The 25,469-nt window shown below is 42.0% G+C and overlaps 1 protein-coding gene across 3 annotated transcripts in view; it reads left to right on the forward strand.

Moving 5' to 3' along the window:
* LOC110528191 (uncharacterized) overlaps positions 1-25,469 on the forward strand; it is a 67,202-nt gene that overhangs the window by 35,851 nt on the left and 5,882 nt on the right. For 2 of the 3 annotated variants that reach the window (XM_090241417.1, XM_090241418.1), the window contains 32 exons: positions 765-847; positions 1,049-1,097; positions 1,238-1,327; positions 1,555-1,650; positions 1,844-1,915; positions 1,999-2,085; positions 2,260-2,406; positions 2,531-2,700; positions 2,815-2,953; positions 3,635-3,729; positions 3,914-4,055; positions 4,217-4,393; positions 5,202-5,284; positions 9,395-9,443; positions 13,913-14,002; positions 14,338-14,433; positions 14,632-14,703; positions 14,785-14,871; positions 15,099-15,245; positions 15,370-15,539; positions 15,654-15,792; positions 16,466-16,560; positions 16,687-16,828; positions 16,998-17,174; positions 17,429-17,511; positions 17,870-17,918; positions 18,069-18,158; positions 18,470-18,565; positions 19,099-19,170; positions 19,264-19,350; positions 24,888-25,034; positions 25,113-25,249. In XM_090241417.1, coding sequence (XP_090097543.1) covers positions 765-847; positions 1,049-1,097; positions 1,238-1,327; positions 1,555-1,650; positions 1,844-1,915; positions 1,999-2,085; positions 2,260-2,406; positions 2,531-2,700; positions 2,815-2,953; positions 3,635-3,729; positions 3,914-4,055; positions 4,217-4,393; positions 5,202-5,284; positions 9,395-9,443; positions 13,913-14,002; positions 14,338-14,433; positions 14,632-14,703; positions 14,785-14,871; positions 15,099-15,245; positions 15,370-15,539; positions 15,654-15,792; positions 16,466-16,560; positions 16,687-16,828; positions 16,998-17,174; positions 17,429-17,511; positions 17,870-17,918; positions 18,069-18,158; positions 18,470-18,565; positions 19,099-19,170; positions 19,264-19,350; positions 24,888-25,034; positions 25,113-25,249 — 3,455 coding nt within the window. Of the gene's footprint in view, positions 1-764; positions 848-1,048; positions 1,098-1,237; positions 1,328-1,554; positions 1,651-1,843; positions 1,916-1,998; positions 2,086-2,259; positions 2,407-2,530; positions 2,701-2,814; positions 2,954-3,634; positions 3,730-3,913; positions 4,056-4,216; positions 4,394-4,730; positions 4,755-5,201; positions 5,285-9,394; positions 9,444-13,912; positions 14,003-14,337; positions 14,434-14,631; positions 14,704-14,784; positions 14,872-15,098; positions 15,246-15,369; positions 15,540-15,653; positions 15,793-16,465; positions 16,561-16,686; positions 16,829-16,997; positions 17,175-17,428; positions 17,512-17,869; positions 17,919-18,068; positions 18,159-18,469; positions 18,566-19,098; positions 19,171-19,263; positions 19,351-24,887; positions 25,035-25,112; positions 25,250-25,469 lie in introns of those variants that run through there. The other variant, XM_090241419.1, reaches the window with a different exon arrangement.

Genomic DNA, 25,469 nt, shown 5'->3' on the forward strand with positions numbered 1-25,469 from the left:
ACCTTGAACAAAGACTGTTGACATCTAGTGGAAGCCATAGAAATTGCAATCTGGGAGCTGGAATTGCATAGGACCCATAGCTTTCCATTATAAGAGCCTGGGATCTCAAAAAATATTTTTTATTTGGATTTTCTCCTACCATAGCAATTGTGTTATAGTCTTATGGATTATTTTATAGTCTTATGCATGATCCAATGCTACCAATTATATGCATATCCTGGCTTCTGGGCCTGAGTAACAGGCCCAAAGTTTACTTTGGGCACGTCAGTCAGGCAGAAATTCTGAAAAAAAAGACCCTAACAAGTTTTAAACTTCTCTGAATATATTTGTTTTACTTCTCTAAACAAAACAGACATTTATTTCAGGTAACTCCTAAGTAACCTAGTATACCAACTTTAGAATTGACCCCAGCTCTGGCCATAAGTCTACGCAACATTGTATTCTGACGTGAGTCAACCTTGTTATGTCTGCCATTTCTCACCTGATTCAACGTTAGCTCTCTGCATCCGCTGTAGTCTCTCTTTTTTCTAACTGGGGGCTTTGTCTGTGGAAAGTCTGGAAACTGTTCTTTGTGGAATTATGTTTCATGCAATCTATTGCTTTCTGATGAATAGGAGTAGAAATGTGAACTTTCTACACTTAAGAATATTCATATGAAGTATTTATGACATGTTGTCTGTCAACGACTGTCATAACTCCTGCTCTATAGGTTTACTTATAGTTTCCTCTCTAAGTGTTACCGTCAATATGATGTGTTTCCCCAGACGGTGATGACCCCACAGTCAGATCAGGAGGTCCAGGTAGAGCTGTATGATAAAGACATGGACAAGGATGACTTCCTGGGCAGGTGAGAGGAGCTGCTCTGCGTTCCAAATGGAACCCTATGCCGTAAATAAAGTGCACTGATTTTGACACTAATTAGTGCACTATGTAGAGAATAGGATTCCATTTGGTATACATCCAGGTTGGGTCCTGTACTTTTTGTTAGCCATGTTGTTCCCTGTCAAAGTGTTTGATTTCTGACTGTATTTTTCCCTCCTGTGTACAGGTGTAACATCAGTATGAGAGACATCATACACTCCCAGTATACCGACCAGGTAATGCTTACATCTCTCTCTGCTCGTGTACTAAATGATGTCTGTACTCGCTTACATCGGTAGTCGGTACACTCATCTGTATAATGTGTGTTTTAGTTTTAGTACACCGTCTGATGTGTGGTTTCTTGTCTCTTTTTCAGTGGTACATTCTGAATGATGTGAAGTCAGGTCGTGTTCACCTGGTACTGGAGTGGGTACCAACAGTATCACAACCAGACAGACTGGATCAGGTCAGTTCTACTTCCCTCCGTTCTGTCTCGTCAATTTATATATTTTTCACACCTCCGCGCCCCTCTCTGTAGTTTTCCAGTGTTACTTTTGCCCTGTCCTCACCTCTCCCTATCTCAGTACCCTTTCTCCCCATGTCTCTCTCATTCTATTACTCGTTTTTAACCTTTTAACCACCTGTTTTGATGTTATTTCAAAGTGATTGAACTCTTTTCTCTCCATGCTCCAGGTGTTGCAGCTGCAGTCTATCCAGTCCTACCAGAACAAGGCTGTTCCCTCTGCTGCTCTGCTCTTCGTCTACATGGACAGAGCCCACTCACTGCCTGTGAGTCACCTCTGACCTTTCACCTCTGTCACTGAGCTATTTTGAACTTTTGAACTCTGGCTTCAGGTTGATGTCTAGTTTTGGCAGCTGTTATATGTGTTATGCATAAATGTTTATATGTTCGATCTTTTTGAATTGCTCAGTCAGTGTTTGATTTTGACTGTTGTATTGTGTGATCCCTGTGTGTTTGTAGTTGAAGAAAAGTGGGAAGGAGCCAAATGCTGGAGCTGAGCTTGTTCTGGGAGAGACAACCTACAGAACCAAGGTGAGAAACCGTACATGTAGATCTCAAATGCATGACTCGTAACAGGATCTGCCGTGAAAGTCAATTTCTCTGTCTCTCTGAAGGTGTGTGATCGTACCAACTCCCCCCAATGGGAAGAGGCTTTCTACTTCCTGGTTCGTGACCCCAGAGAGGAGATTCTCATAGTGAAGGTGAGAGTTCAGTCTGCTTCAGGATGGAGTCACTAAACATGGATAATGTATCATTAAAACATAATGTCACTCACTGTAAACATCTTGCACAGTCTCTGTTAAATGCAATTCATCCACACAAATCTACCTTTTTATCTTTTCCTTTCGAATCACTCTTTATTTATCTTTCTCTAGCTCTCCAGTGCTTGGGATCAGGCGATGGGTTCTCTTGTTGTACCAATCAGAGAGCTGCTGTCAGAACCAGATCTGGTCCTGGATCAGTGGCTGAGTCTGGATGGAGCCTCACCTGACAGTCAGATTCTACTGAGGGCTGAGCTTAAGGTGAGACACATTCACAAACATGTACCAACAATCAACGTTTTGGAGTGTGGGACAAAATGTGCACAGCCTATACAAAGCGCCGCATTATGTACTTTAACTGCACTCTCCATGTTTTTGTTCACAGATCCTGAACTCGAAGATGACTGAGGGTGTTGGAGTACCACAAGGCTCTGTCTCAGGTCCAGAAATTATTATGAGTGGGAGTTATAGTGAGGAGAAGGAACAAATTACCATTGAGCAGCCAGTTACTGCAACAATTGGGGAGAAGCAACACAGTGAGGTGCCCTCTGAGGAGTGAGTTTTTGGCCCTTCCCAATATTAAAATAGTTCAATTGCAGTTATACATTTATTGCAAATTGTATGCAAATGATAAAACCCTTAAGTATATGTCTCTCTGTGTGTTTTCAGATCTGTTGCAGTCTCCAGCCAACCCTCTATCTCTGAACCTGAGGAAGCAGAGGTGGTCTTTGAGGTCCCCAAAGAAGACCCCAGCCCTCCTGAGATACTCCCACCACACACCACCCCTGACCCCAGCTTTGATACTGAGGTGGGAAACAGTGTATGGGTGTCTCTGTATGCGTAATCCCTCGTGGGCAGATTATGCATGTAGACCGGAAAATCAGTTTAGCCATAATGGTATATGTGAGATAACGAGCAGCAGTAGTTCCAGTCTTTGGGATTTTGTCACTGGTTATTTGGACATATCAGGATTTGGCGAAGACAGTGCTTAAACAGCTTTACTTCGTGTGCTTCATGCGTTTACCCACATGGAATTGGAAGGGGGGGGAGGTGCCTTGGCTGACAGTTTCCTTTTGTAAGGGTGTGGACTTAGAAAACTGCCAGATCACTCCATTTCTAACACATATAGACCCAGTAGTTAATCACGCTGATTACCAAATTATGCAAGATTTTATTTCTGTGTTAACAGTTAGCCTAGCGGCAGGTAACCTAGCAGTTAAGAGCGTTGGGTCAGTAACCGATAGGTCGCTGGTTCGAACCCCTGAAATGACTAGGTGAAATATTTGTTGATGTGCCCTTAAGCAAGGCACTTAACCCTAATTGCTCCTGTAAGTCGCTCTGGATAAGAGCATCTGCTAAATAACAACAACAAAAAACAATAATTGATGTATTCATAAGACATGTTATAATTGGTTTTGATAGGAATTGCATGGCAGGGGAAAAGTATTGACTGCAGGTGTAAGCATTGGAATGTGTTTTTGACCAACAGATAGAGGAGCCAGAAGAAACTGAGGAACCTATCACCCAACTGTCAGTCACAGCAGACACTGAGGAGCTCCAAACCTGGCAGGGACCAACGGCAGGGTGAGCTCCATTCAACAACAGATCCACAGAGCTTTGCATGTACACTGACTTTGCATTGATAATCTTCAGTGTGGGAAGCAGCTATCAACATGCTGTGTGTGTGTGTGTGTGTGTGTGTGTGTGTGTGTGTGTGTGTGTGTGTGTGTGTGTGTGTGTGTTTGTGTGTTCCTTTATGAATATTCAGATCTGTTACAGAGGACATTGCCAGAGCTACAGTGTCTAGCCTTCCTTCTGTGTCTGTACCTGAGGAAGCTGAGGTCATGCCTGATGTCATCCCTGAAACACGCCCTCCTCACACTACCCCTCACCCAAGTTTTGGCACTGAGGTGGGTGCTTTACTGAAGGGACTATAAAAATGATTTATACTACCAAGTTCAAATTGAAAAATAAATATCTCAAGACCTTATATTGTTTGTATTTTGAGAATGCTAGGATGCCTTCAAAAAGGTTATAGTGTGCCACTGCAGTTCTGTTGTTTGTCCTGTAGGGGGTGCTGAGAATCCATGTACTGGAGGCCCAGGATCTGGTTGCCATGGATAAGCTGATGGGGGGCCTGAAGAAGGGCAAGAGTGACCCCTATGTCAAGATCAACATCGGAGTGGTCAAGTTTAAGAGTCGTGTGATCAAGGAGAACCTCAACCCCACCTGGAACGAGATGTTTGAGGTATGGAGGGACTTGTAGTTTATTCAATTAATCTCTGTCGGCTGTTGAACTGTGTGCCCATTTAGATGAGCGGTAAAAGGGATTGTGCTGTACTGAAGAAAGTAAAAGCAATGCGTGTTAGGACAGACTTTTGATCTTTTTTACAATTACTGTATTTGGAGGGCTTCTCTCATGTAAGAATATATCTGAGACATCTAGAAGTGTGTGCCTTTGCTACCTTTAAATAAAAAATAAAAAAATGTAATAAATTTTACCCCCTTTTCTCCCCAATTTCGTGGTATCCAATTGTTAGTAATTACTATCTTGTTTCATCGCTACAACTCCCGTACGGGCTCAGGAGAGATGAAGATCGAAAGCCATGCGTCCTCCGAAACACAACCCAACTAAGCCGCACTACTTCTTAACACAGCGCGCCTCCAACCCGGAAGCCAGCCGCACCAATGTGTCAGAGGAAACACTGTGCACCTGGCGACCTTGGTAAGCGCGCACTGCGCCCGGCCCGTCACAGGAGTTGCTGGTGCGCGATGAGACAAGGATATCCCTACCGGCCAAACCCTCCCTAACCCGAACGACGCTAGGCCAATTGTGTGTCGCCCCACCGACCTCCTGGTCGCGGCCGGCTGCGACAGAGCCTGGGCGCGAACCCAGAGTCTCTGGTGGCACAGCTAGCGCTGCGATGCAGTGCCCTAGACCACTGTGCCACCTGGGAGGACCTTTGCTAGCTTTCTGCCTTAATAACATGTAATAGTATTATTTATATGTAGTTTTGTTGTTATTGATCTTCCCTGACATATGTGTGTTTCCCCAGACTGTGCTGAACCCCCAGGCTGGTCAGGAGGTCCAGGTAGAGCTGTATGATAAAGACATGGATGCAGATGACTTCCTGGGAAGGTGTGTTGTGACTGGCCCAACTATATAACAGTAACCTGCTATTGATAGTTAAGGAATACATCCCAAAGGGCACCCTATTACCTGTATAGTGCACAACGTTTGACCAGAGTTGTATTTTGTATTTATTAAGAATCCCCCCTCTTCCTGGGGTCCAGCAAAATTAAGGCAGTCATACATTTTAAAAACTTTACATTACATTCATAACAGATTTTACAACATATTAACTGTGCGCCCTCAGGCCTCTACTCTACTACAACTTATCTATAACACAAAATCCATGTGTACATGTGTGTATAGTGCGTATGTTATTGTGTGTTTTTATGCATGTGTCTGTTTGTGTTTCTTCACAGTCCCCACAGTTCCGTAAGGTATATTTTTATCTGTTTTTTAAATCTAATTTTACTGCTGGCATGAGTTACTTGATGTGGAATATAATTCCATGTAGTCATGGCTCTATGTAGTACTGTGCGCCACCCATAGTCTGTTCTGGACTTGGGGACTGTGAAGAGACCTCAGGTGGAATGTCTTGTGAGGTATGCATGGGTGTCCAAGCTGTGTGCCAGTAGTTCAGAGACAGCTCGGTGCATTCAACCACCCCTCAGAGCCTGGTTCCTCTCTAGGTGTCTTCCTAGGTTCCTGCCTTTCTAAGGAGTTTTTCCTAGCCACTGTACTTCTACATCTGTATTGCTTGCTGTTTGAGGTTTTAGGCTGGGTTTCTGTATAGCACTTTGTGACATGATGTAAAAAGGGCTTTATAAATACATTTGATTGATTGATGTCAATACCTCTCACAAATACAAGTAGTGATTTAGTCAATCTCTCCTCCACTTTGAGCTAGGAGAGATTGACATTAATGTTAGCTCTCTGTGTTCATCCAAGGGCCAGCCATGCTGCCCTGTTCTGAGCCAATTGCAATTTTCCTAAATCCCTCTTTATGGCACCTGACCACATGACTGAACAGTAGTCCAGGTGCGACAAAACTAGAGCCCGTAGGACCTGCCTTGTTGATAGGGCTGTTAAGAATTCAGACAGACTTCTCCCCATCTTAGCTACTGTTGAATCAATATGTTTTGTTTTTACCATGACAGTTTACTATCTGGGGTTACTCCAAGCAGTTTAGTCATCGCAACTTGCTCAATTTCCACCTTATTCATTACAAATTGAATTGAGGTTTAGTGAATTACTGTTGAGTCATCTGCAGACATGGACAAACTGGCTTTACTCAAAGCCAGTGGCGTTGAAAAAAGTAAGGCGCATAGACAGCTGCCCTGGGGAATTCCTGATTCTACCTGGATTATGTTGGAGAGACTTCCATTAAAGAACACCCTCTGTTCTGTTAGACAGGTAACTCTGTATCCACAATATAGCAGGGTGTGTAAAGCCATAACACATACGTTTTTCCAGCAGCAGACTATGATCTATAGGCTCCTGAGTGGCACAGCGGTCTAAGGCACTGCATCTCAGTGCAAGAGGCATCACTATAGTACCTGGTTCGAATCCAGGCTTTATTACATTCGGTCGTGATTGGGAGTCCTATAGGGCGGCGCACAATTGGCCCAGCGTCATCGGGGTTTGGCCAGAGTAGGCCATCATTGTCAATAAGAATTTGTTCTTAACTGACTTGCCAAGTTAAATTAAAGGTTAAATAGAAAATGTATATAAAAATAAAAATATATAATGTCAAAAGTCGCACTGAAGTCTAACAAGGCAGCCCCCACAATATTTTTGTCATCAATTTCTCTCAGTCAATCATCAGTCATTTGTGTAAGTGCTGTGCTTATTGAATGTCCTTCCCTATAAGCGTGCTGAAAGTTTGTTGTCAATTTGTTTACTGTAAAATAGCATTGTATCTGGTCAAACACCATTTTTTCCAAATGTTTACTAAGGGTTGGTAACAGGCTGATTGGTCGGCTGTTTACCCCAGTTAAGGGGGCTTTACTATTCTTATGTAGGGGAATAACTTTTGCTTCCCTCCAGGCCTGAGGGCACACACTTTCTAGTAGGCTTAAATTGAAGATATGGCAAATAGGAGTGGCAACATTATCCTCAGTAATTTTCCATCCAAGTTGTCAGACCCCAGTGGCTTGTCATTGTTGATAGACAATAATAGTTTTTTCACCTCTTCCACACTTACTGTATGGAATTCAAAAGTACAATGCTTGTCTTTCATAATTTGGTCAGATATACCTGGATGTGTTGTGTCAGCATTTGTTGCTGGCATGTCATACCTAAGTTTGCTTATCTTGCCAATGAAAAAGTAATTAAAGTAGTTGGCAATATCAGTGGGTTTTGTGATGAATGAACCATCTGATTCAATGAATGATGGAGTAGAGTTTACATTTTTGCCCAAAGTATCATTTAAGGTGCTCCAAAGCTTTTTACTATCATTGTTTATGTAATCTTTGTTTCATAGTGTAGTTTCTTCTTTTTATTCAGTTTAGTCACATGATTTCTCAATTTGCAGTATTCTCAATTTGCAGTATGGTTGTACAGCCAGACCTATTTGCCATCTATTTTGCCTCATCCCTCTCAACCATACCATTTTTTAATTCCTCATCAGTCCAGAGGGATTTAACAGTTATGTTCTTAATGGGTGCGTGCTTATTAGTAACTGGAATAAGCAATTTCATAAATGTTTCAAATGCAGTGTCTGGTTGCTCATCATTACACACCACGGACCAACAAATATTCTTCACATCAACAACATAGGAATCACTACAAAACTTATTGTATGACCTCTTATACACAATATTAGGCCCAGCCTTTGGAACTTTGGATTTCCTAGATATGCCTACTATATTGTGATCACTACATTTGGATGCTGCTTTAAAGCAAATTTCTGCAGCATTAGTAAAGATATGATCAAAACATGTTGATGATTTCATTCATGTACTGTTTGTAACTACCCTGGTAGGTTGGTTGATAACCCGAACCAGGTTGCAAGCAATAGTTACAGTTTTAAGCTTTCTCTTGAGTGGGCAGCCTGATGAAAGCCAGTCAATATTTAAATCACCCAGAAAATATACCTCTCTATTGATATCACATACATTATCAAGCATTTCACACTTGTTATCCAGATACTGACTGTTAGCACTCCTACCAGAATGGGCTTTAGGTGAGGTAGGTGAACCTGTAGCCATATTACTTCAACACTATTTAACATGAGATCCTCTCTAAGCTTTACATGAATGTGGTTCTGAATATAAACAGCCACACCTCCACCTTTGGCATTTCTATCTTTTCTGTAGATGTTATAACCATGTATTGCTACCACTGTATCATAAAAGGTATTATCTAAATGAGTTTCAGAGATTGTCAATATGAATGTCATTTGTTACTAGCAAATTATTGATTTCATGAACCTTGTTTCTTAAGCTACATGTGTTAACGTGGGCTATTTTTAGCACTTTTCTGGGATGCTTAGCAGAGGTAGACATGCTTGGGTTATTTGTATTAGTGCAGGGTGAGCAGCACACAGAGGTCTTCCTACTAGCACAGCCTCAGTGCTAACAGTACAGTATTACTCTAGTTCATAGGCATATGATTACTGCATACAATAGCTGTAGGATCAACAGAGGCATTCAGGGCAGTAAGAGGACATAAATTAGGTTACTTACATTGTATCTTCCAACGCCCCTGGGATAATATACATTTGCTGAAGCATTATGACAACTCAGCGACACAATGGTAGAGATTAAATGAGCTGGGCTTGGGTCATTGATAAGTCACTGTCTCAACACAGCCTTATAATGCTGTGAAAGGATCCAGTGCTTCAAATTATTTGGGTGTATCCTATCCTCCTTGTAATGCAAGCTTTGTTTCCAGAAGGTATCAAAATTGTCAGTAAATGAGTTATATGGGCCCTGGTCAAAAGTAGTGCACTAAATAGGGAATAAGGTGATGTTTGGGACGCGCACAAAATAAGACTTACATTTTCATGCACTTTGGTCTCATGGTGGTTGAAATGTTTGAAATATAAGACATGGTTCTACTTTTCTACTTTTACATATCAAAGATATATATCTATAAAATGTTCACAAGAATGCAATTCCTTTTTGAAATGTTGCCAAAGCATCTGTTTTGTGTGTGTGTGTGTGTGTGTTTTTGTAGGTTTATGATGAGGCTGAGTGATGTCATCAGTTCCCAGTACACAGACCAGGTGAGTCAGTGTATTGAGATATTTACTTCTCTTTCTAGCCTGACTTCCATGGGGTACTCCCATACCTTAAAACCTGTTGATGCCAGGAGTTCCTCTGGAGGAACACCCTCCCCCCCGTTCAGCTCAAACGGTGGCGCATGGAACGCAAAAATATTCTTAAAAATATTTAACCTCCACACATTATTAAGTCCAATAGCTCAACTGAAAGATAAACACCTTGTTCATCTACCCAGCATGTCAGATTTTTAAAATGTTTTACGGCGAAAACACACCACACATTTATATTAGACCACCACCGAAACAAAGACAAGCGGCAGCCATTTTGTCCCAGAAAATATAAAATTATAAAAGCAGGATTAAAAAATAAATCGCTCACTAACCTTTTGAAAATCTTCATCAGATGACAGTGATAGGACATGTTACACAGTACATTTTTTTTTTTTCAATAATATGCCATATATATCCATAAATGTCCATTTACAGTGTACTCATGTTCAGAAATTACTCAAAAATGCCCGCAGGAAACCTAGGTAGCTCGGCAAGATAACGTAAATAGACATCATAAACTTTGGCTAAATATACATGTTCTACATATAGTTAGAAAGATACACTGCTTCTTTATGCAACCGCTGTGTTAGATTTATTTTTAACGTTACAGAAATCGCACACTATTTCATATGCTGAGGCAGCGCTCAGTTCCAAGCTACATTTCCACGTAATGTTGGAGTCAACAGAAACACAGATTTAAGCATAAATATTCCCTTACCTTCGATGGTCTTCGTTCAGAATGTTCTGGAAGGGTTCATACTTACCCAATACATCGTTTGGTTTCAAGTCTTGCGTCTTTGTATTAGCTACTGCTAATAACATCAGCTGAAATGCACCCAAAACGTCCTCCGGTCCGGATAAGTTGCGCATCAAAACTTCAAAATTACACATTATATGTCGACTAAACAGGTCAAACTAAGTGCAGAAGCAAGCTTTATGATGTTTTAGACGTGCAAAACAAACTTCAATTCAACCGGGCATCGTTTGCTCTTCCCAGGAGTGCTGGCACAAAGGAATGGCTGTGACCAATTCGCGCCCTAACGCACAGGTTTTTTTATCGCGACACTTACTCCAACCACTCCTATAGGGCCAATTCTCGCGCGATTTGAACGATTGAACGCTCCAAAGAAAGAGGACATCTAGTGGAAGAGATGGAAAGTGTCCCCAGATCCATAAGTGGTCGGGAAGGGTGGGGGCATGACGTCAAAGTTGCTCCAACTTTCATGGCCACAAAAACTAGTTTGGAAGAATGCATGCCCTGTGAGTTCTGCTATACTTACAGACATAATTCCAACGGTTTTAGAAGCTTTAGAGTGTTTTCTATCCAATAATAATTATTATATGCATATATTAGCAATTTTTAATATATTTTTTTTTCAGTTTACTAGGGGTACCCAATTTCTCCAAAGGGGGCGTAAATCTGCCTGGCATCAACAGGTTAAGGGAACATTTTGACATTCGCCATATGGTTAGTGAGACCGACCACATTGCAAATGTACAGTCCCTTACTAGACGTCTGAAAACGTTTGTAAAATTTGCGTCGGGCCGGGAATTTGCGTCGGGCCGGGATCTTCCGGGAAGTCATCAAACGAACTCTCTCGGACATTCGGTTTCCGTTTTATAAAATAATCAAATTTTGGTCATTTTTCCGCTGTCCCGGTAAATCCCACAAGAGGGCGAATGCAATCATATTGCAAATGTACAAAACATCACGAATCACGAAGTGGCCTTATCTCCTAAACGGAAAATATTTTGAAGCCGAAACTTGGTGAGCATAGGTTTGGCATAATGGGCCGTTGGCCCCGAACAAGATGGCGTCTAGGCCTCAACAGTTTTTTAGTTATGGCCATTTTTCTGGGATTAAAGGTCCAAAATGAAAATAGAGCAATTATTTTTCCGCTTCACGTCAACGTCAAGGAACCTCCGGTGTCAATAAAAAAAGAACCAGCCATTTATCTATCGTCATTTAAGAGATATCGTACAATGTAAAATTAGTGATGTTCAAAAATAGGTGTTTTATTTTTTAAACAATTACAGATCCAGTTGCAGCGTATTCATACAAATCTTTTCAAAGTGTGCTTCAGAGCTCTGCGAGATTTCTGTGATTTTCTGAAATAACACACACTCACTAAACCCTCCGTAAATAAGTCAGTTCTTAACATAAAGACTTAAAACTCAAAATTCTATAATTGCCTACCCCAAGGAGGATATGTGTTCACTTTCAGCTTCCTGTGTAAACCGGAAGTGCCTTAAAATGGTATCACAGGTGCTGTTTCCAAGGGTTAAAAAGGTCAGATCTTTTTAAAACGTCATATGTGTGATTAGGCAACCCCTATGAACTGTAAGTCAGTCATTTCTCCCAACAGATGTCAAAGAAAAGCTCTCTCTCTCACACACACACAGCAAGGATGGAGTGACAAAGTGCGGTGCTTAAAGACACACAAAGCCTGCAATGGCATTTCCATATTCTCTAGGCCGTGCCGAGTTCAACGAGATATCCCGCTTGACCGTAGCTCGCTCGGTCTAAGCGCAGCGACCATGAGAAAAGTTGGCCCAAAATGAAGCCTGCCCCTCAACGTCATTTGCTTTTGGGTGACAGTGAGAGAACCGTTAGGGTGAGAAGCTGAGGTCCTCCCGATCCGTGAAAGCCTAACCTTGACCGTGTGGCATTAACCCTTAACAGTAAAACTGGGTTTTTTGATCTCACAGATTACAATGACATCTCTCCCCATAGGAATACATTGCCTGCTCCTCTAAAGTCAACCTGAAGCCTATGTGGGTTATGAATGCCTTATGAACCTGTCTTCAATGACAGTCCATCAGGACACTATGAGGTCTATCTGTGTCGATTCTAAGCTTCCTGAAGCAACCGGAAGTGGTTAAAATCACCCTAAATGTGTTTTTCCATACCCAACCAGCAGTTTGCGATAAATAGTGCATTCAACCCTGTGTAAATCCGTCAGTTCTTAACGTAAACACTTAAAACTCAGGATTCTGTAAAGGCATACCCCAATGAGGATATGTGTTTACTTATAGCTTCCTGTGCCAACCGGAAGTTCCATAATTGGTGTCACAAGGCCTGTTTCGAAGGGTTAAAAAAGTCAGATCTTTCCAAAACTTGATATGTGTGATTACGCAACCCCCATGAACTGTAAATCAGTCATTTCTCCCATACAATTCCAAAGAAAAACTAAATAACACATACACGCAGCTTGGAAGGAAGGACGTATTGGGGTGCGTAGAGACAGACAGTGCCTGTAATAGTTACCTTTGTTTGAGCTATATATTCTGTATATTCTACAGTTCTTACACATGATTCATTGACAACAAATTGAAAGATTTTCGAAAAACGATCCAGAAAGCACTTTTTTAAGGGGGTGATCATTTTTGGAAAAAAAGTTAACATTTTCAACTTGACTTCCTATGAAATCATATTGCAAATGGACAAAACATATGCCTTATGCACAAGTAAAACATTTTTTTTTAAAATGATGCTAATAAAATACGACTAAAGTATGTTGATACAGTTCTTATAAGTGTGTAATTGACACAAAAATCGAAAAGAATTTCAAAAAACGGTCCTGAAAACACTTTTTTTAAGGGTGTGTGAAGTTTTTTGCTATTTTTGACTTTTGACTTCCTATGAAATCATATTGCAAATGGACAAAACATATGCCTTATGCACAAGTAAAAAAATATAGATATATGACTAAAGTATGTTGATACAGTTCTTATAAGTGTGTAATTGACAAAAAAAAATGAAAGAATTTCGAAAAACAGGCCAGAAAGCACTTTTTTAATGGGGTGATAAGTTTTTGATTTTTTTTAGCACTTTTTCAAAATTTTACTTTTGGATGTTGACTTGTGTTACATTTGCAATATGAAAAACCACAGTGGAGAGCACTCGCCACCTGTTGGATTTTTAAAGTGTTACACCTGGCATTTGCCATATGGCATTTGCAATCAACTTTGAACGAAACGACGCCAAATTGAGTGGTATTGGACACCGTGTACATGGTTTGTCCAGTGCCAATGACTTCCCATTCATTTTTGTCCATTTCAGGGGGGTGTTCCCTTACTTTTATTACTTGCAGGCCTAATGTCAGGTCAAACTCCCTTTTATTACTTGCAGGCCTAATGTCAGGTCAAACTCCCTTTTATTACTTGCAGGCCTAATGTCAGGTCAAACTCCCTTTTATTACTTGCAGGCCTAATGTCAGGTCAAACTCCCTTTTATTACTTGCAGGCCTAATGTCAGGTCAAACTCCCTTTTATTACTTGCAGGCCTAATATCAGGTCAAGGCCATCATGTTGCTTCAATATAGCTTTTGATTGAGAGGCTAAGCTTAGCTTTATTTCCCCCCTTTATTTTATTGTGCTACATGTGTAAACAGGCTATTGGGTATATTTATGTGTTCCAGTGGTACACTCTGAATGATGTGAAGTCAGGTCGTCTTCACCTGGTACTGGAGTGGGTACCAACAGTATCACAACCAGACAGACTGAATAAGGTTAGTTCCACTCCTCCTTTTTTCAGTTTCTTCGTCTCTCATTTCTCAATCTCATTTTCTTTCACTATGCGTTTAGTTCAACAATTTCTCTCCTCCCTCCCTATCATACAATGACGTATTCCTAGAACTCTTTATGCAAAAGACTCACATTCCATAACCCATGAGGCATAACATTTTACATGTTAGTCATTTATCCAGAGTGACTTTGAACCAGAGACCTTTCGGTTACTGGCCCAATGATCTTAACCGCTAGGCTACCTGACGCCCATAACAGAGCACAACATTATTATTGCAAGATGTTGTTTCAAATTAACTATTTTCTCCCCATGTTCCAGGTGCTGCAGCTGCAGTCTCTCCAGTCCTACCAGAACAAGGCTGTTCCCTCTGCTGCTCTGCTTTTCGTATACATGGACAGAGCCCACTCACTGCCTGTGAGTCACCTCTGACCTTTCACCACTTCACCTCACACACTGCCACTTTGAACATTTGAACTCTGGCTATGCATTGTTGTCTAGTTTTGCAGCTGTGATATGGGTTATGCACAGATGTTGATGGTTTATTTTGTCTAGTTGCTCACAATCAGTGTTTGATTTTGACTGTTGTATCGTGTGGTCTCTGTGTGCTCCTAGTTGAAGAAGAGTGGGAAGGAGCCAAAGGCTGGAGCTGAGCTTGTTCTGGGAGAGACAACATATAGAACCAAGGTGAGGCAGTATCCTTAGAGCTGAAATGCATGACTTGTTATTGGATCTGCCGTGAAAGTCAACTTCTCTGTCTCTCTGAAGGTATGTGATCGTACCAACTCCCCCCAATGGGAAGAGGCTTTCTACTTCCTGGTTCGAGACCCCAGAGAGGAGATTTTCATAGTGAAGGTGAGAGTTCAGTCTGCTTCAGGATGGAGTCACTAAACATCCACACAAACCCCCCAACAGGGATATAAACCAATTTGTACACAAAATTTGAGAAAAGTAAGCTTTTTGTGCGTATGGACATTTTTGGGGCTCTTTTATTTTAGCTCTTGAAACATGGAACCAACACTTTACATGTTGCCTTTATGTTTATGTTCAGTGTAATTCCCTCTTTATTTATCTTTCTCTAGCTCTCCAGTGCTTGGGATCAGGCGATGGGTTCTCTGGTGGTACCAGTCAGAGAGCTGCTGTCAGAACCAGATCTGGTCCTGGATCAGTGGCTGAGTCTGGATGGAGCCTCACCTGACAGTCAGATTCTACTGAGGGCTGAGCTTAAGGTGAGACACATTCACAAACATGTACCAACAATCAACGTTTTGGAGTGTGGGACAAAATGTGCACAGCCTATACAAAGCGCCGCATTATGTACTTTAACTGCACTCTCCATGTTTTTGTTCACAGATCCTGAACTCGAAGATGACTGAGGGTGTTGGAGTACCACAAGGCTCTGTCTCAGGTCCAGAAATTATTATGAGTGGGAGTTACAGTGAGGAGAAGGAACAAATTACCATTGAGCAGCCAGTTACTGCAACAATTGGGGAGAAGCAACACAGTGAGGTGCCCTCTGAGGAGTGAGTTTTTGGCCCTTCCCAATATTAAAATAGTTCAATTGCAGTTATACATTTATTGCAAATTGTATGCAAATGATAAAACCCTTAAGTATATGTCTCTCTGTGTGTTTTCAGATCTGTTGCAGTCTCCAGCCAACCCTCTATCTCTGAACCTGAGGAAGCAGAGGTGGTCTTTGAGGTCCCCAAAGAAGACCCCAGCCCTCCTGAGACACTCCCACCACACACCACCCCTGACCCCAGCTTTGATACTGAGGTGGGATACAGTATATGGGTGTCTCTGTATGCGTAATCCCTCGTGGGCAGATTCTGCATGTAGACTGAAAAATCAGTTTAGCCATAATGGTATATGTGAGATAACGAGCAGCAGTAGTTCCAGTCTTTGGGTTTTTGTCACTGGTTATTTGGACATATCAGGATTTGGCGAAGGCAGTGCTTAAACAGCTTTACTTCGAGTGCTTCATGCGTTTACCCACATGGAATTGGAAGGGGGCTGGTGCCTTGGCTGACAGTTTCCTTTTGTAAGGGTGTGGACTTAGAAAACTGCCAGATCACTCCATTTCTAACACATATAGACCCAGTAGTTAATCACGCTGATTACCAAATTATGCAAGATTTTATTTCTGTGTTAACAGTTAGCCTAGCGGCAGGTAACCTAGCAATTAAGAGCGTTGGGTCAGTAACCGATAGGTCGCTGGTTCGAACCCCTGAAATGACCAGGTGAAATATTTGTTGATGTGCCCTTAAGCAAGGCACTTAACCCTAATTGCTCTTGTAAGTCGCTCTGGATAAGAGCATCTGCTAAATAACAAAAAACAATAATGTATGTATTCATAAGACATGTTATAATTGGTTTTGATAGGAATTGCATGGCAGGGGAAAAGGATTGACTGCAGGTGTAAGCATTGGAATGTGTTTTTGACCAACAGATAGAGGAGCCAGAAGAAACTGAGGAACCTATCACCCAACTGTCAGTCACAGCAGACACTGAGGAGCTCCAACCCTGGCAGGGACCAACGGCAGGGTGAGCTCCATTCAACAACAGATCCACAGAGCTTTGCATGTACACTGACTTTGCATTGATAATCTTCAGTGTGGGAAGCAGCTATCAACATGCTGTGTGTGTGTGTGTTCCTTTATGAATATTCAGATCTGTTACAGAGGACATTGCCAGAGCTACAGTGTCTAGCCTTCCTTCTGTGTCTGTACCTGAGGAAGCTGAGGTCATGCCTGATGTCATCCCTGAAACACGCCCTCCTCACACTACCCCTCACCCAAGTTTTGGCACTGAGGTGGGTGCTTTACTGAAGGGACTATAAAAATGATTTATACTACCAAGAACAAAAGTTCAAATTGAAAAATAAATATCTCAAGACCTTATATTGTTTGTATTTTGAGAATGCTAGGATGCCTTCAAAAAGGTTATAGTGTGCCACTGCAGTTCTGTTGTTTGTCCTGTAGGGGGTGCTGAGAATCCATGTACTGGAGGCCCAGGATCTGGTTGCCATGGATAAGCTGATGGGGGGCCTGAAGAAGGGCAAGAGTGACCCCTATGTCAAGATCAACATCGGAGTGGTCAAGTTTAAGAGTCGTGTGATCAAGGAGAACCTCAACCCCACCTGGAACGAGATGTTTGAGGTATGGAGGGACTTGTAGTTTATTCAATTAATCTCTGTCGGCTGTTGAACTGTGTGCCCATTTAGATGAGCGTTAAAAGGGATTGTGCTGTACTGAAGAAAGTAAAAGCAATGCGTGTTAGGACAGACTTTTGATCTTTTTTACAATTACTGTATTAGGAGGGCTTCTCTCATGTAAAAATATATCTGAGACATCTAGAAGTGTGTGTAGTTTTGTTGTTATTGATCTTCCCTGACATATGTGTGTTTCCCCAGACGGTGCTGAACCCCCAGGCTGGTCAGGAGGTCCAGGTAGAGCTGTATGATAAAGACATGGATGCAGATGACTTCCTGGGAAGGTGTGTTGTGACTGGCCCAACTATACACCACTTAATCAGTAACCTGCTATTGATAGTTTAGGACTATGTCCCCAAGGGCACCTTATTCCCTATATAATGCACAACTTTTGACCAGAATCCTATGGTCCCTAGTCAAAATTGGTGCACTAAATATGGAATAGGGTGCTATTTAGGATGCACACAATAAAAGAGTTACAGTTTCATGCACTTTGGTGTCATGGTGGATGAAATGGTTGAAATGTAGGACATCGTTCTTCTTTTCTACTTTCACATATCAAATATATAAATGGTCAAAATAATACAATACCTTTTTGGAGAGTTGCCAAAGCATCTGCTTTGTGTGTGTGTGTGTGTGCAGGTTTATGATGAGGCTGAGTGATGTCATCAGTTCCCAGTACACAGACCAGGTGAGTCAGTGTATTGAGATATTTACTTCTCTTTCTAGCCTGACTTCCATGTGAGGTCATTACTGTTGTCACAGCTTTGCTTTATTTTCCATCTTTCTTTTATTGTGCCTCATTTGTTAACAGCCTATTGGGTATATTTCTGTGTTCCAGTGGTACACTCTGAATGATGTGAAGTCGGGTCGCCTTCACCTGGTACTGGAGTGGGTACCAACAGTATCACAACCAGACAGACTGGATCAGGTCAGTTCTTCCTGTTTCAGTTTCTTCTGTCGCCCCGTCTCTCGCTTTCCCTGTTATCTTTTCTTTCACTGAGTTTGATTTAACCCTCTCTTGCCTCCCCCTATTACTCTCTCTCATACAATCATCCTATGACATATTCATACTGTTTACATAAGGAAGTCTTCCTGCATCCAGAATGCAGTTGACTCATATTACATAACTCATATGAGGCTTTTGTATTTATTAGGGACCCCCACCCCACTTAACAAATAAATAGCACAGCATTAGGTTGAAAGATGTGTCATTTTAACTCCTGGCTCCCCATGCTCCAGGTGCTGCAGCTACAGTCTCTCCAGTCCTACCAGAACAAGGCTGTTCCCTCTGCTGCTCTGCTCTTCGTCTACATGGACAGAGCCCACTCACTGCCTGTGAGTCACCTTTCACCTCTGATGTTGTCATGATCTTTTTAGCCTACTGTTGTCTGATGTTTGTGATGCGATGATTCAAGTAGTTGTTTCCTTTGGTAGTTGTAAGTCTGTGCACACTTGTTCTCTTGTGTTGTGTAGTTTATTTCATTGGTGAGATATGACCTCAGTGTTATTGATGCAATATGCAGAAATCGCTCTGGCAAATCCTGGTTACTAAAATTCAAAGAATTAGACTAATTTCAGTTTGTGACTAAACAAGCAATGTATAGTGTAGAGAATCATTGAACCATCTAAACTGCTGTGAAATATATTTTCAGTTGTCTGAATCTGGTGACTGAAACTTATGTTTGGGAAGTATAGAAATAGTGCATAGAACAGATCTACTGCTTCTTAGACTTGCTTTCAATGACAATGACAACCATATAACTCACATCTCTAAAAAGTTACATATTGCGGCTTTAATTGTCTTATGATCAAGATTTGATGGTATCATATTATGTCACTGAGTTACCCATAGTGACATGTGTTTGTAGATGAAGAAGAGTGGGAAGGAGCCAAAGGCTGGAGCTGAGCTTGTTCTGGTGGAGACCACCTACAGAACAAAGGTGAGGTTCTCATCTTACAAGATCATGCTTGTAATTTGTCTTAGATTGACCAAATAACATCTCTTTTTCCCTATCTCCTCGATCTCTCTGAAGGTGTGTGATCGCACCAACTCCCCCCAGTGGGATGAGGCTTTCTACTTTCTGGTTCGTGATCCCAAAGAAGAGATGCTCATAGTGAAGGTGAGAGGTTGTTTATTTGTGATTGCAAGCACTTTGCCTCCTGTTTTATTACTGATTTAACACACAATAAGATTTCTTTATTGTCCACCCATGTGGAAATGTTGTTCAAGTCAGCACATCAGTGTTAATTTTGTCAACAATAACTATGACGAAAAACAACCTATTTTTCCTGACTAAAACTAAACTCAGCAAAAAAAGAAACGTCCTCTCACTGTCAACTGTGTTTATTTTAAGGAAACTTAACATGTGTAAATATTTGTATGAACATAACAAGATTCAACAACTGAGACAAACTGAACAAGTTCCACAGACATGTGACTAACAGAAATGAAAAAGTAACAGACAGTATCTGGTGTGGCCACCAGCTGCATTAAGTACTGCAGTGCATCTCCTCCTCATGGACTGCACCAGATTTGCCAGTTCTTTCTGTGAGATATTACTCCACTCTTCCACCAAGGCACCTGCAAGTTTCTGGACATTTTGGGGGGAAATGGCCCTAGCCCTCACCCTTCGATCCAACAGGTCCCAGACGTGCTGAATGGGATTGAGATCCGGGCTCTTCGCTGGCCATGGTAGAACACTGACATTCCTGTCTTGCAGGAACTCACAGAACGAGCAGTATGGCTGGTGGCTTGTCATGATGGAGGGTCATGTCAGGATGAGCCTGCAGGAAGGGTACCACATGAGGGAGGAGGATGTCTTCTCTGTAACGCACAGCATTGAGATTGCCTGCAATGACAACAAGCTCAGTCCGATGATGCTGTGACACACTGCCCCAGACCATGACGGACCCTCCACCTCCAAATCGATCCCGCTCCAGAGTACAGGCCTCGGTGTAACGCTCATTCCTTCGATGATAAACGCGAATCCGACCATCACCCCTGGTGAGACAAAACCACGACTTGTCAGTGAAGAGCACTTTTTGCCAGTCCTGTCTGGTCCAGCGACGGTGGGTTTGTGCCCATAGGCGACGTTGTTGCCATTGATGTCTAGTGAGGACCTGCCTTACAACAGGCCTACAAGCCTTCAGTCCAGCCTCTCTCAGCCTATAGTGGACAGTGTGAGGACTGATGGAGGGATTGTGCGTTCCTGGTGTAACTCGGGCAGTTGTTGCCATCCTGTACCTGTCCCGCAGGTGTGATGTTCGGATGTACCGATCCTGTGCAAGTGTTGTTACACGTGGTCTGCCACTGCGAGGACGATCAGCTGTCCGTCCTGTCTCCCTGTAGCGCTGTCTTAGGCGTCTCATAGTACGTACATTGCAATTCATTGCCCTGGCCACATCTGCAGTCCTCATGCGTCCTTGCAGCATGCCTAAGGCACGTTCACACAGATGAGCAGGGACCCTGGGCATATTTATTTTTGTGTTTTTCAGAGTCAGTAGAAAAGCCTCTTTAGTGTGCTAAGTTTTCATAACTGTGACCTTAATTGCCTACCGTCTGTAAGCTGTTAGTGTCTTAACAACCGTTCCACAGGTGCATGTTCATTAATTGTTTATGGTTCATTGAACAAGCATGGGAAACAGTGTTTAAACCCTTTACAATGAAGATCTGTTAAATCATTTGGATTTTTACGAATTATCTTTGAAAGACTGAAAAAGGGCCGTTTCATTTTTTTGCTGAGTTTGACGATAACAAGCCGAGATGCCCTGGAAAACTATTACAAATTACTCTTAATTTTTGTTGACGATCAAAATTACACGTGAGACTGACATTTTATTTGACATGACATTCGGACCGCAACACGAGAGAGCAAGAGAGAGAGTAAACATTACATTCTCTGGCAACAGCTCAGGTGGACAATCCTGCTGTCAGCATGACAATTGCATGCTCCCTCAAAACTTGAGATCTGTGGCATTGTGTTGTGTGACAAAACTGCACATTTTAGAGGGGCCTTTTATTGTCCCCAGCACAAGGTGCACCTGTGTAATGATCGTGCTGTTGAATCAGCTTCTTGATATGCCACATCTGTCTGGTGGATGGATTATCTTGACAAAGGATAAATGCTCACTAACAGTGATGTACACACATTTGAGAGAAATAAGGTTTTTGTGTGAATGGAAAACTGTTGGGATCTTTTATTTCAGCTCATGAAATATAGGACCAACACTTTCCATGTTTTATTCCGTATAGTTGGTTAGTTACAAGTCAAGTTTCCTTTCATTGGCATAATTGACATCTTTCAGTTGCGCGGTCCTATGGGAAAAATAATATTAGGAGTCAGATTTGTGTCTCATTCAACCACATAGTATTTTGCCATAGCTCAGAGTCTGTCATGTGCCTTTTCCTCAGGAGTGGTTTCCTTCTGGCCACACTCCCATAAAGCTCAGATTGGTGAAATGCTGTTGAGACTTGTCCTTCTGGCAGGTTCTCCCATCTCAGCCATGGAATTCTGTAGTTTCAGAGTGGTCATTGGGTTCTTGGTCACCTCCCTTGCCCAGTTGCTCAGTTTGGTCAAACCGCCAGCTCTAGACATAGGCAGAGTCTGGGTAGTTCCATATTTTTTCCATTACCCAATGATGGATGCAACTGGAGTGTGGTGTCAGGAAAATAACCTCACACTCAACGTCAACAAAACTAAGGAGATGATTGTGGACTTCAGGAAACAGCAGAGGGAACACCCCCCTATCCACATCGATTGAATAGTAGTGGAGAGGGTAGTAAGTTTTAAGTTCCTCGGCGTACACATCACAGACAAACTGAATTGGTCCACCCACACAGACAGCATCGTGAAGAAGGCGCAGCAGCGCCTCTTCAACCTCAGGAGGCTGAAGAAATTTGGCTTGTCACCAAAAGCACTCACAAACTTCTACAGATGCACAATCGAGAGCATCCTGTCGGGCTGTATCACCGCCTGGTACGGCAACTCCGCCCACAACCGTAAGGCTCTCCAGAGGGTAGTGAGGTCTGCACAACGCATCACCGGGGGCAAACTACCTGCCCTCCAGGACACCTACACCACCCGATGTCACAGGAAGGCCATAAAGATCATCAAGGACAACAACCACCCGAGCCACTGCCTGTTCATCCCGCTATCATCCAGAAGGCGAGGTCAGTACAGGTGCATCAAAGCTGGGACCGAGAGACTGAAAAACAGCTTCTATCTCAAGGCCATCAGACTGTTTAACAGCCACCACTAACATTGAGTGGCTGCTGCCAACACACTGACTCAACTCCAGCCACTTTAATAATGGGAATTGATGGGAAATGTAAAATATATCACTAGCCACTTTAAACAATGCTACCTAATATGTTTACATACCCTACATTATTCATCTCATATGTATATACTGTACTCTATATCATCTACTGCATCTTTATGTAATACATGTATCACTAGCCACTTTAACTATGCCACTTTGTTTACATACTCATCTCATATGTACAGTGCCTTGCGAAAGTATTCGGCCCCCTTGAACTTTGCGACCTTTTGCCACATTTCAGGCTTCAAACGTGAAGAATCAACAACAAGTGGGACACAATCATGAAGTGGAACGACATTTATTGGATATTTAAAACTTTTTTAACAAATCAAAAACTGAAAAATTGGGCGTGCAAAATTATTCAGCCCCCTTAAGTTAATACTTTGTAGCGCCACCTTTTGCTGCGATTACAGCTGTAAGTCGCTTGGGGTATGTCTCTATCAGTTTTGCACATCGAGAGACTGACATTTTTTCCCATTCCTCCTTGCAAAACAGCTCGAGCTCAGTGAGGTTGGATAGAGAGCATTTGTGAACAGCAGTTTTCAGTTCTTTCCACAGATTCTCGATTGGATTCAGGTCTGGACTTTGACTTGGCCATTCTAACACCTGGATATGTTTATTTTTGAACCATTCCATTGTAGATTTTGCTTTATGTTTTGGATCATTGTCTTGTTGGAAGACAAATCTCCGTCCCAGTCTCAGGTCTTTTGCAGACTCCATCAGGTTTTCTTCCAGAATGGTCCTGTATTTGGCTCCATCCATCTTCCCATCAATTTTAACCATCTTCCCTGTCCCTGCTGAAGAAAAGCAGGCCCAAACCATGATGCTGCCACCACCATGTTTGACAGTGGGGATGGTGTGTTCAGCTGTGTTGCTTTTACGCCAAACATAACGTTTTGCATTGTTGCCAAAAAAGTTCAATTTTGGTTTCATCTGACCAGAGCACCTTCTTCCACATGTTTGGTGTGTCTCCCAGGTGGCTTGTGGCAAACTTTAAACAACACTTTTTATGGATATCTTTAAGAAATGGCTTTCTTCTTGCCACTCTTCCATAAAGGCCAGATTTGTGCAATATACGACTGATTGTTGTCCTATGGACAGAGTCTCCCACCTCAGCTGTAGATCTCTGCAGTTCATCCAGAGTGATCATGGGCCTCTTGGCTGCATCTCTGATCAGTCTTCTCCTTGTATGAGCTGAAAGTTTAGAGGGACGGACAGGTCTTGGTAGATTTGCAGTGGTCTGATACTCCTTCCATTTCAATATTATCGCTTGCACAGTGCTCCTTGGGATGTTTAAAGCTTGGGAAATCTTTTTGTATCCAAATCCGGCTTTAAACTTCTTCACAACAGTATCTCGGACCTGCCTGGTGTGTTCCTTGTTCTTCATGATGCTCTCTGCGCTTTTAACGGACCTCTGAGACTATCACAGTGCAGGTGCAATTATACGGAGACTTGATTACACACAGGTGGATTGTATTTATCATCATTAGTCATTTAGGTCAACATTGGATCATTCAGAGATCCTCACTGAACTTCTGGAGAGAGTTTGCTGCACTGAAAGTAAAGGGGCTGAATAATTTTGCACGCCCAATTTTTCAGTTTTTGATTTGTTAAAAAAGTTTGAAATATCCAATAAATGTCGTTCCACTTCATGATCGTGTCCCACTTGTTGTTGATTCTTCGCAAGGCACTGTATATACTGCACTCAATACCATCTACTGTATCTTGCCTATGCCGCTCTGTACCATCACTCATTCATATATCTTTATGTACATATTCTTTATCCCCTTACACTTGTGTCTATAAGGTAATAGTTTTGGAATTGTTAGCTAGATTACTTGTTGGTTATTACTGCATTGTCGGAACTAGAAGCACAAGCATTTCGCTACACTCGCATTAACATCTGCTAACCATGTGTATGTGACAAATAAAATTTGATTTGATTTGAACTGAGCTCAATTTGGAGTGTCATTGCAAAGGCGTGTGAATACTTATGTATTTCATTTTCAATAAATTTGCTAACATTTCTTAAAACATGGGGATAGTAGGCCTAGTTGTACAAGGCTATCTGAATGTGCACATGATGGAAGTTAGTGGTAGGCTAAATATTCATTATGTAATAGGAAAAAAATGCACTGACTATTGTGACTAAAATAGCTGTGTCTAAAACGAGACAAACATTTTCCAGTTTTAGTTGACTGATAACTGAAACTAACAAAGGATGAAATGACTACAATGTGAGCATATCATATCTGCCAAAATTAACACTGCAGCATATTACAGATTGAGAAACTAAAGTATGTCTATTGTCAATGACACATCTCTCTACATGCAGCTCTCTAGTGCTTGGGATCAGGCGATGGGCTCTCTGGTGGTACCAGTCAGAGAGCTGCTGTCACAACCAGATCTGGTCCTGGATCAGTGGCTGAGTTTGGATGGAGCCTCACCTGACAGTCAGATTCTACTGAGGGCTGAACTCAAGGTTACACACAGACACACACTTCTATATCCTCAATTGTTTTTGTTGAAATGACTACTTACGAAATGTATCTTTCAACAGATTCTGGAATCTAAAATGGTGGACCTGATAGGTCATGGAATTCTTCCATGTGCTGCAGGAAACTGTGGGCAGGTGAAGCTGTCTCTCTCCTATGCCTCAAAGAAGAAGAAACTGACCATCACAGTCCACGCCTGCAGGTTTGCATCATTCATATCTCCACCATGTCATATAGCAAGAGCCCAGAGTTGGTTAGGTGATATGATGGTCAGCAAAAACTACTGCCCCTTACATATAGCATAGCTTTAAACTCATTACTAAAGATGGGGTCCCTTCCTGTAATGATATCCCTATCATACATTTTCAAAAATATCCTCATAGTGTACCTCTTTCTCTTACCTTACCAATTGACAATACTTT

Source organism: Oncorhynchus mykiss, chromosome 7 (genome assembly GCF_057628025.1).
Source record: "Oncorhynchus mykiss isolate SJ-2025 chromosome 7, ASM5762802v1, whole genome shotgun sequence".
Classification (NCBI taxonomy): domain Eukaryota; kingdom Metazoa; phylum Chordata; class Actinopteri; order Salmoniformes; family Salmonidae; genus Oncorhynchus; species Oncorhynchus mykiss.